The sequence below is a fragment of the Oncorhynchus gorbuscha genome, linkage group LG01, assembly GCF_021184085.1.
Source record: "Oncorhynchus gorbuscha isolate QuinsamMale2020 ecotype Even-year linkage group LG01, OgorEven_v1.0, whole genome shotgun sequence".
Lineage (NCBI taxonomy): Eukaryota > Metazoa > Chordata > Actinopteri > Salmoniformes > Salmonidae > Oncorhynchus > Oncorhynchus gorbuscha.
This window is the reverse complement of record NC_060173.1, coordinates 62,373,177-62,390,207: the sequence shown is the minus strand read 5'-3', so window position 1 is coordinate 62,390,207 and position 17,031 is coordinate 62,373,177. Positions and strand designations below refer to the sequence as shown.

General features: G+C 43.8%; 1 protein-coding gene across 1 annotated transcript in view; it reads right to left on the bottom strand.

Annotated features, from left to right (window-relative positions):
• abtb2b (ankyrin repeat and BTB (POZ) domain containing 2b) overlaps positions 1-17,031 on the bottom strand; it is a 158,273-nt gene that overhangs the window by 71,639 nt on the left and 69,603 nt on the right. Inside the window, 1 exon segment of the mRNA XM_046358050.1 lies at positions 12,479-12,646. Coding sequence (XP_046214006.1) covers positions 12,479-12,646 — 168 coding nt within the window.

The window sequence follows — 17,031 nt, the reverse complement described above, 5'->3', positions numbered from 1 at the left end:
TGGACTCTTTTCAACCCTGCCAGCCCTGACTCTAAACAAACCTCAACAGGTACAGTAGAGTACAGTATGTGTGTGTGACGTTTACCGCGAACAGAGAGAGCCCTTCACACACAGTATCACATTTCCTGGCTTTCCTCACGACAAGAGCGCCTTGAAATTGCCAATGCCTAGAAAAATCACAACTCAATGTCCTCAGTTTATATCTCAACAGTACTCAACAGTTCTTCTAGATTTCCCTCACAGCTCACACTGGTTCCACAGATTCAGCTGGTTTTCTGCTGACACCAGCTATATGAGAAACGGGATGTTCCAAATGGGCACTTTATTCTCTATGTAGTGCACTAGTTTGGACCAGAGCCCGTAGTGCACTATACAGTGAATTCTAAAAGTATTCAGACGCCTTTCCTTTTTCCACATAATATTATGTTACAGCCTTATTCTAAAATGAATTCTAAAAAATAAACTCAAAAACAAAAAAAAATCCTCACAATTCCCCATTATGACGAAGTGAAAACAGGTTTTTATAAAATTTCATTCAAAATTCATAAGTATTCAGACCCTTTAATATGAGACTATAAATTGAGCTCAGGTGCATCCTGTTTCCATTGATCATCCTTGATTGGAGTCCACCTGTGGTAAATTCAATTGATTGGACATGATTTGGAAAGGTGCACACCTGCCTATACAAGGTCCCACAGTTGACAGTGCATGTCAGAGCAAAAAGCAAGTCATGAGGTCGAAGGAATTGTCCGTAGAGCTCCGAGACAGGAGGCACAGGGTACCAAAACATTTCTTAATTATTGCAGGTCCTGAGGAACACAGTGGCCTCCATATTTATTAAATGGAAGAAGTTTGGAACCAACAAGACTCTTCCTAGATCTGTCCGCACAGCCAAACTGAGCAATCGGGGGAGAAGGACCTTGGTCAGGGAGGTGACCAAGAATCCGATGGTCACTAACAGAGCATCTCTACAGCACTCCAGTTATAAGGCCTTTATGTTAGAGTGGCCAGACGGAAGGCACACCTCCGTAAAATGCACATGACAACCTACTTGAAGTTTGCCAAAAGTCATCTAAAGGACTCTCAGACCATAAAAACAACATTCTCTGGTCTGATAAAACCAAGACTGAACTATTTTGGCCTGAATGCCAAGCATCATGTCTGGAGAAAACCTAGCAACATCCCTACAGTGAAGCATGGTGGAGGCAGCATCATGCTGTGGGGATTTTTTTCAGCAGCAGGGACCGGTAGACTAGTTAGGATCAAACTAAAGATGAACGGAGCAGAGCAACATCAAGCTAGCTAAATAGGACAAGTTAGCTAGCAACTGCAAGCTAGCCAGCTAAATTGCCATACATGTTTAATGGTTTTCGACCTGTCCCCAAATGAATCTAATTGGTTCAGAGTTTGTTTTGATATTTTAACCTGCGTGTCATGATTGCGTTTGGTGTGGGGGGACAAAATACATCTCTGCACGATTGCGCACCCACGCAGCCGGTTTGGGTTTCCTTTTTTAGAAGTTGACAACCAAGAAGTCAAATCAACTGAAGCAACATAACAGTAGTGTTGACTGAAAATGTCAAGTTCAGATTACAATTTTAGGGGGGAGGATCTTATTAGAATAATACCCAGCATGTTTTGCAACCTTACATTTTCACATTTACATTTTGGTCATTTAACAGACGCTTTTATCCAGAGTGACTTCAACGCAGGTAAATAAACAACCACATGTAAATATTAAGAATAATAGTAATGCACTAGGACAGAGTAATAATCATATAGAGCCATAATTCCATATAACAATACTACTAATGCAATCCAAGTATAATCAGAATAACTTATAATGTACAGCAACACAGTGCATCATCAATTCTGGTCAACTTTTCCTCAAGGATCAAAGAGCATTATAATGACCATCAGTGTGATGCATTTCTAAAGTTTTTGTCAACAAGCAGCACATCCTTATTAATGAGTCATGATCTTTGTTATGGTGTGTTGTAGCATACCTATAAACCACTATACAGTCATATTTAATTGCTTTAGGTAAAGTGCCTAAGGCAGACATACAACACACCTGTTACTAAACAATTATAGTCACATAAAACTTGCCAAGGTAAGACTGAAATTAACATTATTTTATTGCCTTAAAATTGTTTAACTTGGGTAGCCTTCCACAAGCTTCCCACAATAAGTTGGGTGAATTTTGTTCCATTCCTCCTGACAGAGCTGGTGTAACTGAGTCAGGTTTGTAGGCCTCCTTGCTCGCACACGCTTTTTCAGTTCTGCCCACAAATTTTCTATAGGATTGAGGTCAGGGCGTTGTGATGGCCACTCCAATACCTTGACCTTGTTGTCCTTAAGTCATTTTGCCACACTTTTGGAAGTATGCTTGGGGTCATTGTCCATTTGGAATACCCATTTGTGACCAAGCTTTAACTTCCTGACTGATGTCTTGAGATGTTGCGTCAATATTTCCACATAATCTTCCTACCTCATGATGCCATCTATTTTGTGAAGTGCACTCGTCCCTCCTGCAGCAAAGCACCCCCACAACATGATGCTGCCACCCCCGTGCTTCACGGTTGGGATGGTGTTCTTCGGCTTGCAAGCCTCCCCCTTTTTCCTCCAAACATAATGATGGTCATTATGGCCAAACAGTTCTATTTTTGTTTCATCAGACCAGAGGACATTTCTCCAAAAAGTACGATCTTTGTCCCCATATGCAGTTGCAAAACGTAGTCTGGCTTTTTTATGGTGGTTTTGGAGCAGTGGCTTCTTCCTTACTGAGCGGCCTTTCAGGTTATATCGATATTGGACTAATTTTCCTGTGGATATAGATACTTTATCCACTGTTTCCTCCAGCATCTTCACAAGGTCCTTTGCTGTTGTTATGGGATTGATTTGCACTTTTCGACCCAAAGTACATTAATCTCTAGGAGACAGAACGCATCTCCTTCCTGAGTGGTATGATGGCTGCGTGGTCCCATATACTTGTGTACTCTGGTTTGTACAGATGAGTGTGGTACATTCAGGGTTTTGGAAATGGAAATTCTGGGGTCTTGGCTGATATCTTTTGAAATAGGCACTGAGTTTGAAGGTAGGCCTTGAAATACATCCGCAGGTGCACCTCCAAATGACTCAAATGATGTCAATTAGCCTAGCAGAAGCTTCTAAAGCCATGACATTTTCTGGAATTTTCCAAGCTGTTTAAAGGCACAGTCAACTTAGTGTATGTAAGCTTCAGACCCACTGGAATTGTGATACAGTGAATTATAAGTGAAATAATCTGTCTGTAAATAATTGTTGTAAAAGTGACTTGCATCATGGACAAAGTAGATGTCCTAACCGACTTGCAAAAAACTACAGTTTGTTAACAAGAAATTTGTGGAGTGTTTGAAAAACGAGTTTTAATGATTCCACCCTAAGTGCAGGTAATCTTCCGACTTCAACTGTAGTTACGTGGTTGCAAAGGGAATCAGTGTCTTAACAACGCGATTTGCCAAGGCAGGATACTCTGAGCGCAGCACAATCCAGAAATCTGGCAGTGGCTTCTGATTAAATTCAATTTTTACAGAACCGCTTGTTGCAATTTCGATGAAGCTCTCTTGTTCAGATATCGGTAAGTGGACTGTAGGCAGGGCATGAAAGGGATAACGAATCCAGTTGTTTGTGTCATCGGTTTCAGGAAAGTATCTGCGTAATTTAGCACCGAACTCACTTAGGTGCTTCGCTATATCACATTTGACATTGTCCGTAAGCTTCAGTTCATTTGCACACAAAAAAATCATACACAAATAGGCCAGTCATGTGAGAAACTCGTCATCAGCAAGAGGTCAGACAAGTGAAAATTATGGTCAGTAAAGAAAACTTTAAGCTCGTCTCTCAACTCAAAAAAAGTATCAATATTTTGCCCTTTGATAACCAGCGCACTTCTTCTGTACATTGTAAAAGTGTTACATGGTTGCTACCCATATCATTGCATAATGCAGAAAATACACGAGAGTTCAGGGGCTTTGCTTTATGGAAGTTCACCACTTTCACTGTAGTGTCAAATACATCTTTCAAGCTGTCAGGCATTCCCTTAGCAGCAAAGATACTCTTGATGGATGCTTCAGCAGCTACTCTTCCTGGGGTCCAGCAAAATTAAGGTAGTTTATTCAATGTTAAAACATTACAATACATTCAAAACACTGTGTGCCCTCAGGCCCCTACTCCACCACTACCACATATCTACAGTACTAAATCCATTTGTGTGTGTGTGTGTGTGTGTGTGTGTGTGTGTGTGTGTGTGTGTGTGTGTGTGTGTGTGTGTGTGTGTGTGTGTGTGTGTGTGTGTGTGTGTGTGTGTGTGTGTGTGTGTGTGTGTGTGTGTGTGTGTGTGTGTGTGTGTGTGTCTACCAAAGTTTGTGTTGCTTCACAGTCCCCATTGTTCATTTAGGTGTTTTTTTATCTGTTTTTTAAATCTAATTTTACTGCTTGCGTCAGTTACTTGATGTGGAATAGAGTTCCATGTAGTCACGGCTCTATGTAGTACTGTGTGCCTCCCATAGTCTGGTCTGGACTTGGGGACTGTGACGAGACCTCTTGTGGCACGTCTTGTGGGGTATGCATGGGTGTCCGAGCTGTGTGCCAGTAGTTTTGACAGACAGCTCGGGGGATTCAACATGCATGAATAAAAGTAGTGATAAAGTCAATCTCTCCTTCACTTTCAGCCAGGAGAGATTGACATGCATATTATTAATATTAGCTCTCTGTGTACATTCAAGGGCCAGCCGTGTGGCCCTGTTCTGAGCCAATTGCAATTTTCCTAAGTCCTTTTTTGTGGTACCTGACCACACGACTGATCAGTAGTCAAGGTGCACCCAAAACAAGGGCCTGTAGGACCTGACTTGTTGATAGTGTTGTTAAGAAGGCAGAGCATCACTTTATTATAGACAGACTTCTCCCCATCTTAGCTACTACTGCATGAATATGTTTTGACCTTGACAGTTTACAATCTAGTGTTACTCCAAGCAGTTTAGTCATCTCAAATTGCTCAATTTCCACATTATTTATTACAAGATTTAGTTAAGGTTTAGAATATTTTTTTTTGAAATATTTAGAGCTAACTTATTCCTTGCCACCCACTCTGAAACTAACTGCAGCTGTTTGTTGAGTGTTGTAGTCATTTTATTTGCTGTAGTAGCTGACGTGTATAGTGTTGAGTCATCCGCATACATAGAAACTCTGGCTTTACTCCAAGTCAGTGGCATGTCATTAGTAAAAAATGCAAAGAAGCAAGGGGCCTAAACAGCTACCCTGGAGAATTCCTGATTCTAACTGGATTGTATATGATAGGCTTCCATTAAAGAACACCCTGTGTTCTGTTAGACAATTAACTCTTTATCCACATTATAGCAGGGGGTGTAAACATAACACATCAGTTTTCACAGCAGCAGACTAGAATCAATAATGTCAAAAGCTGCACTGAAGTCTAACAAGACAGCCCCCACAATAATTTTATCATCAATTTCTCTCAGCCAATCATCAGTGATTTGTGTAAGTGCTGTGCAAATGGACCACCAAAGTCCATTTGATGTCACAAAGCTGTTCACTATCCTCTCCTGGTGTCCTTCTTAATAATGGTATCGGTTGCTTTTATACACTTCTAACTACTCAAAAGATGTCTTAATTCGGACTCAAAAAACTCCTGTGGCTTATTTTTCAAATTGCCATGTTTTGTTTCTAAATGTCTGCGCAAGAGTGAAAGTTTCATCGAGTTGCGAGATAGTACTTTTGCACATATAACACACTGTTGCTGAGGAAAGGCACTACTCCCAATATAAGTGAACCCCAAATCAATGTAGTTCTCACCATATTTGATGGTCCAACGTCCCTGTCTGTTGTTCGGTGCTTTCCCATGTAAGGGGGCAGTAGCTCTTCGGCTACATCAGAATCACAACTGTCAGTATCCATGCTAGCTGGGCTAACAACAAATACAGAATTACTGATGCTAGCCTGTTTGGTTTGTTTGGTATGTTTGTTTGGTTACATACATACCGTTAGTGGAATTCCTGTGAAATGTACATTTCACTGAACACTAGATGGTTTAATTTTATCTTTGGGAGTGAAATGAGGCTACTCTGGCGAGAAAAAAAACTCCCCCAAATGTAAAGCCCCATTGGAAAATATAAATGGACTGTTTGGAAAATAGAAAAAAAAAGTTTTTTATACGGATCACATTTTTATTTGGCGTACCCCCGATGGCATTGTGTGTATTGGACTTGACAGCAGCCTGCTAACAAACTATTGTAAATTGAAGCAACAAATATTACTGGTGTAGGGAATAGCGTGCCATTTGGAATGCAGCCAATGTTTCATTATTGGGCCCATCCCAGTCTGAGCATTTTCTATGTGGTTTGATGGGTTGGGATGTGGGACAACCAGGAGACAAACTCCAGATGTCTTTTGTTATCAAGGATAACGCAGTTGTCACCACAATGGAGTCGACACAGACTCCTTCCTCTATGTAGACTGAATACTATGTCGCTGAGGTCCTGTGCTTCCTTCCATCTCTGATAAGAGGGATGCAAAGAGCAACGTTCAATTCGATTTCATTCCAGAAATGTCCAATGAAATTCTGAATGAAAAGTGTTACTAATTTTCAACAAGGAACTTTAATTCCTTGAAATTGAATTTACTCAAACAAACCAAACATTTAGAGAGATAGAAAAACAGAGAGACTGAGAGAATATCCTCCCAGAGAAGGAGAGAGAAAGAGAGAGAAAGAAAGAAAAGATGGACAGAAAGACAAAGACAAGACAGACCCCTCTTACAGTATGTGGGAAGGTTAGCAACATCCAAACACTGTATCCTAGGTGTGGGCGGGATCCAGACTTTCATATCGTCATACTGTCGTTCTCTCATCCCAGGATTTACGGTATTATCCTTACACCACACAAGGAGGCGCTAAAAATGCAAGCAAATCCCATTGGGTCTACTACCAAAATGCTAACAAAACTAATAATAAATAATAATAATAATAAAAACTAGCACAAACTAATAGCAAAATCACAGCTAAATGCTAATGACCGAAAACATAAACTGATTGCAAAGACAGGATAATCCAGCTCATAAAGTTACACAAGCATAGCTATTAGCTACCGAATTTACATTTCCGTGAGCGTAGACATTTACAAGTGAAATTGAACGAGACAAATTGTGCTAATGAACAAATTTGTGATATATGGCTCCGGTTCCGGTTGGAGCGAGTGGTCGCATCTGCACTTCGCTCCCGCGGGTAGTATAACTTTTTCATTATATTTCATTATAGCACAACGGTTTGATTTGTCTAATCTTAGCAATTTCTTCTCAGCTAGCTACATAGCCGTCTTTGTATCAAAGATAATTGCATAATTATCGTATTTCGCCGTCCTAACGTAGTCTTCACTAGCCAGCTAGCTAACGTCCACTGATTAGCTGCACTGGAGAAACTATTACACTCAACTGAACAACTTGATTAGTGTAGTGTTAGCTAGCTACATAGCTGTCTTTGCTGTCTTCGTATCATCGTATCCAAGATAATTGTGTTGTTTAGGTTTAGAGTGTGTAGTCTTAGAGTGATTATCTTAATTTACCGAGGTTAGCTAGCCAGCTATTTGTCGTCCTTAACGTAGGTGACTCTGCTAGCTAGCCAACGCTAGCCAACGTCTTCTGTATAGAACTCAACAACCCGGTCGCATTCACAGGTAGTATCACATTTTCACTTCATTTCATTACAGTACAACGGTTTGATTTGTTTGATCGTAGCTAGCTACATAGCTAGCTACATAGCCGTCTTTGTATCAAAGATAATTGTGTAGTCTAGAGCGATTTTCTAGGTTCGCTAGCCAGCTATTGTCGTTCTTTTAACGCAACGTAACGTAAACAACACTGCTAGCTAGCCAGCTAGCCCCGAATAGCAACACTGCAGAAACTATTACACTCAACGGAACGACTTGATTAGTGTAGTGTCAACAACGCACCCACTGCCAGCTGGCCTACTTCAGCAGTACTGTATCATTTTAATCATTTTAGTCAATAAGATTCTTGCTACGTAGCTTAACTTTCTGAACATTCGAGACGTGTAGTCCACTTGTCATTCCAATCTCCTTTGCATTAGCGTAGCCTCTTCTGTAGCCTGTCAACTATGTGTCTGTTTATCCCTGTTCTCTCCTCTCTGCACAGACCATACAAACGCTCCACACCGCGTGGCCGCGGCCACCCTACTCTGGTGGTCCCAGCGCGCACGACCCACGTGGAGTTCCAGGTCTCCGGTAGCCTCTGGAACTGCCAATCTGCGGTCAACAAGGCAGAGTTCATCTCAGCCTATGCCTCCCTCCAGTCCCTCGACTTCTTGGCACTGACGGAAACATGGATCACCACAGACAACACTGCTACTCCTACTGCTCTCTCTTCGTCCGCCCACGTGTTCTCGCACACCCCGAGAGCGTCTGGTCAGCGGGGTGGTGGCACCGGGATCCTCATCTCTCCCAAGTGGTCATTCTCTCTTTCTCCCCTTACCCATCTGTCTATCGCCTCCTTTGAATTCCATGCTGTCACAGTTACTAGCCCTTTCAAGCTTAACATCCTTATCATTTATCGCCCTCCAGGTTCCCTCGGAGAGTTCATCAATGAGCTTGATGCCTTGATAAGCTCCTTTCCTGAGGACGGCTCACCTCTCACAGTTCTGGGCGACTTTAACCTCCCCACGTTACATTTACATTTAAGTCATTTAGCAGACGCTCTTATCCAGAGCGACTTACAAATTGGTGCATTCACCTTATGACATCCAGTGGAACAACCACTTTACAATAGTGCATCTAAATATACGTCTACCTTTGACTCTTTCCTCTCTGCCTCCTTCTTTCCACTCCTCTCCTCTTTTGACCTCACCCTCTCACCTTCCCCCCCTACTCACAAGGCAGGCAATACGCTCGACCTCATCTTTACTAGATGCTGTTCTTCCACTAACCTCATTGCAACTCCCCTCCAAGTCTCCGACCACTGCCTTGTATCCTTTTCCCTCTCGCTCTCATCCAACACCTCCCACACTGCCCCTACTCGGATGGTATCGCGCCGTCCCAACCTTCGCTCTCTCTCCCCCGCTACTCTCTCCTCTTCCATCCTATCATCTCTTCCCTCCGCTCAAACCTTCTCCCACCTATCTCCTGATTCTGCCTCCTCAACCCTCCTCTCCTCCCTCTCTGCATCCCTTGACTCTCTATGTCCCCTATCCTCCAGGCCGGCTCGGTCCTCCCCTCCCGCTCCGTGGCTCGATGACTCATTGCGAGCTCACAGAACAGGGCTCCGGGCAGCCGAGCGGAAATGGAGGAAAACTCGCCTCCCTGCGGACCTGGCATCCTTTCACTCCCTCCTCTCTACATTTTCCTCCTCTGTCTCTGCTGCTAAAGCCACTTTCTACCACGCTAAATTCCAAGCATCTGCCTCTAACCATAGGAAGCTCTTTGCCACCTTCTCCTCCCTCCTGAATCCTCCTCCCCCTCCCCCCCCCCCTCCCTCTCTGCAGATGACTTCATCAACCATTTTGAAAAGAAGGTCGACGACATCCGATCCTCGTTTGCTAAGTCAAACGACACCGCTGGTTCTGCTCACACTGCCCTACCCTGTGCTCTGACCTCTTTCTCCCCTCTCTCTCCAGATGAAATCTCGCGTCTTGTGACGGCCGGCCGCCCAACAACCTGCCCGCTTGACCCTATCCCCTCCTCTCTTCTCCAGACCATTTCCGGAGACCTTCTCCCTTACCTCACCTCGCTCATCAACTCATCCCTGACCGCTGGCTACGTCCCTTCCGTCTTCAAGAGAGCGAGAGTTGCACCCCTTCTGAAAAAACCTACACTCGATCCCTCCGATGTCAACAATTACAGACCAGTATCCCTTCTTTCTTTTCTCTCCAAAACTCTTGAACGTGCCGTCCTTGGCCAGCTCTCCCGCTATCTCTCTCTGAATGACCTTCTTGATCCAAATCAGTCAGGTTTCAAGACTAGTCATTCAACTGAGACTGCTCTCCTCTGTATCACGGAGGCGCTCCGCACTGCTAAAGCTAACTCTCTCTCCTCTGCTCTCATCCTTCTAGATCTATCGGCTGCCTTCGATACTGTGAACCATCAGATCCTCCTCTCCACCCTCTCCGAGATGGGCATCTCCGGCGCGGCCCACGCTTGGATTGCGTCCTACCTGACAGGTCGCTCCTACCAGGTGGCGTGGCGAGAATCTGTCTCCTCACCACGCGCTCTCACCACTGGTGTCCCCCAGGGCTCTGTTCTTGGCCCTCTCCTATTCTCGCTATACACCAAGTCACTTGGCTCTGTCATAACCTCACATGGTCTCTCTTATCATTGCTATGCAGACGACACACAATTAATCTTCTCCTTTCCCCCTTCTGATGACCAGGTGGCGAATCGCATCTCTGCATGTCTGGCAGACATATCAGTGTGGATGACGGATCACCACCTCAAGCTGAACCTCGGCAAGACGGAGCTGCTCTTCCTCCCGGGGAAGGACTGCCCGTTCCATGATCTCGCCATCACGGTTGACAACTCCATTGTGTCCTCCTCCCAGAGCGCCAAGGACCTTGGCGTGATCCTGGACAACACCCTGTCGTTCTCAACCAAAATCAAGGCGGTGGCCCGTTCCTGTAGGTTCATGCTCTACAACATCCGCAGAGTACGACCCTGCCTCACACAGGAAGCGGCGCAGGTCCTAATCCAGGCACTTGTCATCTCCCGTCTGGATTACTGCAACTCGCTGTTGGCTGGGCTCCCTGCCTGTGCCATTAAACCCCTTCAACTCATCCAGAACGCCGCAGCCCATCTGGTGTTCAACCTTCCCAAGATCTCTCACGTCACCCCGCTCCTCCGTTCTCTCCACTGGCTTCCAGTTGAAGCTCGCATCCGCTACAAGACCATGGTGCTTGCCTACGGAGCTGTGAGGGGAACGGCACCTCAGTACCTCCAGGCTCTGATCAGGCCCTACACCCAAACAAGGGCACTGCGTTCATCCACCTCTGGCCTGCTCGCCTCCCTACCACTGAGGAAGTACAGCTCCCGCTCAGCCCAGTCAAAACTGTTCGCTGCCCTGGCCCCCCAATGGTGGAACAAACCCCCTCACGACGCCAGGACAGCGGAGTCAATCACCACCTTCCGGAGACACCTGAAACCCCACCTCTTTAAGGAATACCTAGGATAGGATAAGTAATCCCTCTCACCCCCCCCCCCCCCTTAAGTTTTAGATGCACTATTGTAAAGTGACTGTTCCACTGGATGTCATAAGGTGAATGCACCAATTTGTAAGTCGCTCTGGATAAGAGCGTCTGCTAAATGACTTAAATGTAAAATGTAAATGTATATGCTTTTCTGAAGGAAGAGCAGCATGTGTACACGGAGCAGAGGGGGAAGAAGAAAAATGCTAGTAGGAAGCACCGGGAATAAATTGCAAATGTACAGATAACTCATCCAAGGCTCTTTGACTTCTGGCAGAAAGCCATTGTAAGATCTGATGGCAAACATTTAGTAGTGAATTGTATACAAATTTAAATTTCATCACCTCATGTGTACCGCACAACAGAAACTCGCCGATAGATACAGTATAGAACGCTACAGACTCATCTACTCCCACTTTCCCCCGTTGTGCTACTTACAAATAAACTTGTTACTGTTCTGTGGAACTATTGAATGCTGAAATGAAGAACACAATCTGCTTTATCTCGTAACGTATTGAACAAGTTGACTGCAGGTATTAACTTAAAAAGTAGCTACAAATATTCACATTTATTGAAAAACTTCAAAGAAACCATCCCGTGGCTTTTAAAAAATATCCCGGTATACAGTATATACGGTACACCGCCCAAGCCTACTGTATCCCTTCCATTTCATTCCACGTGACAAGAAAGCCTTTAAACTACACCATCCTTGGAGACTAACCATGTACAGTAGACCTCTTATTCTGTACAGAGATATGGTGGGCCTAATCTAGAGTCAGTGATAAATGTGTCTATATTATCACTGTTCTCCATTTCCCACACTTTGACTGGCTAAAATAACAGTTGATCTGGCACAAGGAATGCCCATATCTGGTTATTGTCCGAACGAGTTAGAGCTAACAGGCAGGCAGAGGGAATGTTAAGCAAATGTTAGAAATATTAAGGATTTATATTATTCCTTTATTTGATCTACTTAATGTTTGAGTGTTTCTTATTAAGTGTCCAAATAATAGAATAAAGCACTTTTATTTGCTTTGGAGAGAACTATATTCCCTGAGAGATAATTTTTCTGAAAAAAGAAAGTACTTTCACAAAGAGTTTTAACATTGTGTAAAACTTCAAACAAATCTCATCACGTGAATAGAAGGAAATGAAAACACACACACGTAGATGACACACACAAACACACACACAACCCCCTACGCCCACCCCAACACACCCTACTTTCCCCACACTTACTGAGCTCGGAGATGCTGCCAACGCAGGTGGCCAGGAGGGACTGCTCCAGGGTGCGGAGCTCCAGTTGGGCGTAGGCGTCCTCTCTGCTCTCCACCCCAGCCTGGCCCTGTCCCTGCTGAACCTGGCCCTCTGTGTAAGGACTGAAGTGGGCCGGGAGGGACAGCACCCCTATGGGGTAAGAGAAAGAGGGAGAGAGGGAGGAGGAGAGAGATGTGTTTAAATCACCAATGGATGACAAATCAATCAAGTGACATGTGCTGAAACTGGGCGATATACGAGGTCCTGAAACGCTGCTGTATAACCCATACTGCTGAAGATAAATAAACATGCGCACACACACGAACGTGAGGCCTGCCCTGGCTGGACACATCCAGAAATAAGAAGCAGAGCCAACTTCAAAAATCAGGTGAACAGTTAAATACACTAACACAGGCATACACACACAAAGTCAGTCAGATTTTTCAATTGAATCCTACTCTCAACTACTGACATGCACAGAGCAGGTTTGAATTACACATGTAATAAAATAGGCATTGGCAAATCAGTTCTGACAAAACTTGCTCCAAGTCCTTTGGCAGTTTCATGGGCCCTGGTCAAAAGTAGTGCACAATATAGGAAATGGGGTGCCATTATGGATGCATGCCATGTGAAATACTGAACTTTAGAGAAAGATGAGGCAATGGGTACACAGGGGAATACCAGCAGTAAAACAAGCTTTGGTAGTTAGTGACTCTCGAGGGAAGTTTATCTGGAAAAAAGTTGTGGTTTTTTAAAATGGAAAGTTTGGTCATAAGAGGGTAGTTGAAGACAGTGTTCTATTTATTCATAAGCATCTTAGGCCCAAAGACATAGAATTACAGAACATTGACTTGAATGGAGATGTCCATTGTAGTAATTATATATCCATGATTAGGCCTAGCTAGCTACTGTTGGTAACAGGTGGAGCAGTGCACTCTGGGTCTGGTTTCGGTCATAAATACCAAGATGTTGCCCTGCTGTCACCACTCACTGTCAGCTACCCACAGTCGGTGTTACACTGTGGTAGGGTGCGGGGTTAGAGACCACCTGACCTAAATTTGAACCCTAACAACCCCCTATCCTGCCATTGTGTTCCTAGTGCTCCCACATGCAATGGACACACGCTCATGCAAACACACGCAAATGCGCACATACGCACACACACTGCCTTCACTGCCTGAGATAGATGGGACGACTGGCATCTTTAAGGGACGACTGGCATTTCCTCCTAAGAATGACCGTCTAGGAACCACGTCCACTCTTGTGTGTGTGTGTGAGTGTGAGAAACAGAGTGTGTGCATCAGCATAATTACTAAGGGGAGGAAAGCATAGTTGTCATGGAAATCCAACACTTCCTGAGTGTGTAACCACGTGTTTGGTCAAAGCCGGGTGAGCAGCTGTTACTCAAACCTAGCCACACCCACTAAGAGTTTAATGACTGACTGGGTAAGAGAGAGACAGAGACAGGAAAAAGAGAAAGAACATTCCTTGTCCCCTCCTTCAATTCAATTTCCTCACCACATGTCAATGAAGTTATTATGATCGAGTGAAGTCGTTACATAACCCTTACCGCATAGAATTCATTTGATTCTACATGACAGTAAAAGACATCAAGCATTTTTATTGTAATTTTTTATTTAACCTTATTTAACTAGGCAAGTCAGTTTAGAACAGATTCTTATTTACATTGACAGCCTACCGGGAAACAGTGGGTTAACTGCCTTGTTCAGGGGCAGAACGACAGATTTGTACCTTGTCAGCATCTGATGAAGGGATTCACAGAAAAACACGACAAGGGCAACCTCACAGCATTCTAAACAAGTTACTGGCCCAAAATGCTCTAAACACTAAATGGTTACCTCCCAAATAAGACCCAGAGGGAAACGAAATCCTGGTTGAAAAGATAGTATCCTGGTATAATATAATATTGAAATGTCACCCAAGGCTTTTTCCCAGATGGTACCCTTTACTCCATTTTCGCCCTGGTAAAAGTAGTAAAGTGCCATTTGGGATGCAGACCTAGTCTTTCAATGCCTGGCTCCCACTGGCAGATTGCAAAATTGAGGAGTGACAAAGAAGGTAAATGGGTAAATGGGTCAAGTTTAACACATTGTCCTCCTGCCTACAAAGATCCAGTCTTTAAAAGTGTTTAAGTAACTGCTTTTTCAGGTTCATCAGTTTGGGTTAGATCCAGGATATGTTCCAGAACCTGTAATTGTTTAGGCAATTGATATAAGGGCAGCTAGCTCTACCTGCTCATTGCCAGAGCAAAATCATTCATGATGCGATTAGACTCTTCTGCAGTGGCATTCAAATCGAATGAATGACACTGATTGGCAAGAGGTTCCACTGACTTGAGTCGTGTTCATTAGGCACTAAATGAAACAAAATGGACTGAAACATGGAGGGACAACCTGGACTTGACTAATAAGAAACAGTCATTTTTGTTTTCAGTTTCCGTTGCCGGCCCTAATGAACACAACCTAAAAGTTCTGCGGACCTCAATGTCCAGTTTGAGAAAGGGGGCTGGCTCTATTATGCACGGCTGTGAGTTTGTTCAACTCTGTATCTATGGCTCTGGGGCCTGTCTCTGTGTGTGTTGGACCTCTTTTCTCAGAGCCCCAGGGAAAAAGCTTTATTTTGGCACCAGAGCAAGCCCAGAAGAAATGAGAGGAGTGAGGAATGGCTAACGAAGGAAAAGAGAAGGACCGAACGAAAAGATGATCCGTGCAGGTTTGTGATTTATGAACGCAGCCCCGAGCATAAATAAAGGAGATAATCTCCTCCTCTATTATTTTCTCCAGATTGCCTCTCTCTTTCTCAGGAGATGCAGGGTGACTGGGCAGCAGGCGGAATTCTGGCCAGTCACCCTGCATGCGGAACACTAGTTCCCATGTGCTTCCGGGCATGCATGCGGAACACTGGACAATCGAACTGGAACCTTGGAAGGAACGTCGATGAAGGATCTGAAAAAATCTGCTGATCATTATATTTAAAAAAAAACCATGAATAGTTCTAAAGCTGATGTCCTTTCTCTTTTTCTTTTCTGCAGCTTCTCCAAGGATGTGTCCCAAATGACACCTATATAGAGCAATCATTTTGTAGTCTATTTTTGATTTTTTTAAACATTTTATTTCACCTTTATTTAACCTGGTAGGCTAGTCAATATACAGTGTATGCAAATGAGGTAAGGCAATAAATATAATAAATAATATAAAAATAATTACAATTTAGCAATTGAACACTGGAGTGATAGATGTAAAGAAGATGAATGTGCAAGTAGAGACACTAGGGTGCAAACGAGCAACAAAAAAATAACAGTATAGGGATAAGGTAGTTGGATGGGCTATTTACAGATGGGCTATGTACAGGTGCAGTGATCTGTGAGCTGCTCTGAGAGCTGGTGCTTAAAGTTAGTGAGGGAGATATGAGTCTCCAGCTTCAGTGATTTTTGCAATTCGTTCCAGTCATTGGCAGCAGAGAGCTGGAAGGAAAGGTGGCCAAAAGAGGAATTGGATTTGGGGTGACCAGTGAGATATACAGTGGTGGGGGGGAAATGTAATCAGCCACCAATTGTGCAAGTTCTCCCACTTAAAAAGATGAGAGAGGCCTGTAATTTTCATCATAGGTACACTTCAACTATCGCAAATAAAATGAGAAGAAAAAAAATCCAGTAAATCACATTGTAGGATTTTTTATGAATTTATTTGCAAATTATGGTGGAAAATAAGTATTTGTCACCTACAAACAAGCAAGATTTCTGACTCTCACAGACCTGTAACTTCTTCTTTAAGAGGCTCCTCTGTCCTCCACTCGTTACCTGTATTAATGACACCTGTTTGAACTTGTTATCAGTATGAAAGACACCTGTCCACAACCTAAAACAGTCACACTCCAAACTCCACTATGGCCAAGACCAAAGAGCTGTCAAAGGAAACCAGAAACAAAATTGTAGACCTGCACCAGGCTGGGAAGACTGAATCTGCAATAGGTAAGCAGCTTGGTTTGAAGAAATCAACTGTTGGAGCAATTATTAGGAAATGGAAGACATACAAGACCACTGATAATCTCCCCCGATCTGGGGCTCCACGCAAGATCTCACCCCATGGGGTCAACATGATAACAAGAACGGTTAGCAAAAATCCCAGAACCACACGGGGGGACCTAGTGAATGACCTGCAGAGAGCTGGGACCAAAGTAACAAAGCCTACCATCAGTAAAACACTACGCCGCCAGGGACTCAAATCCTGCAGTGCCAGACGTGTCCCCCTGCTTAAGCCAGTACATGTCCAGGCCCGTTGCTAGAGAGCATTTGGATGATCCAGAAGAAGATTGAGAAAATGACATATGGTCAGATTAAACCAAAATATAACTTTTTGATAAAAACTCAACTTCATAGAACATCTTTGTAGGGGTTTGAAAGTCCGTGTTGCCCAGCAACAGCCCCAAAACATCACTGCTCTAGAGGAGATCCAAAATACCAGCAACAGTGTGTGAAAACCTTGAAGACTTACAGAAAACGTTTGACCTCTGTC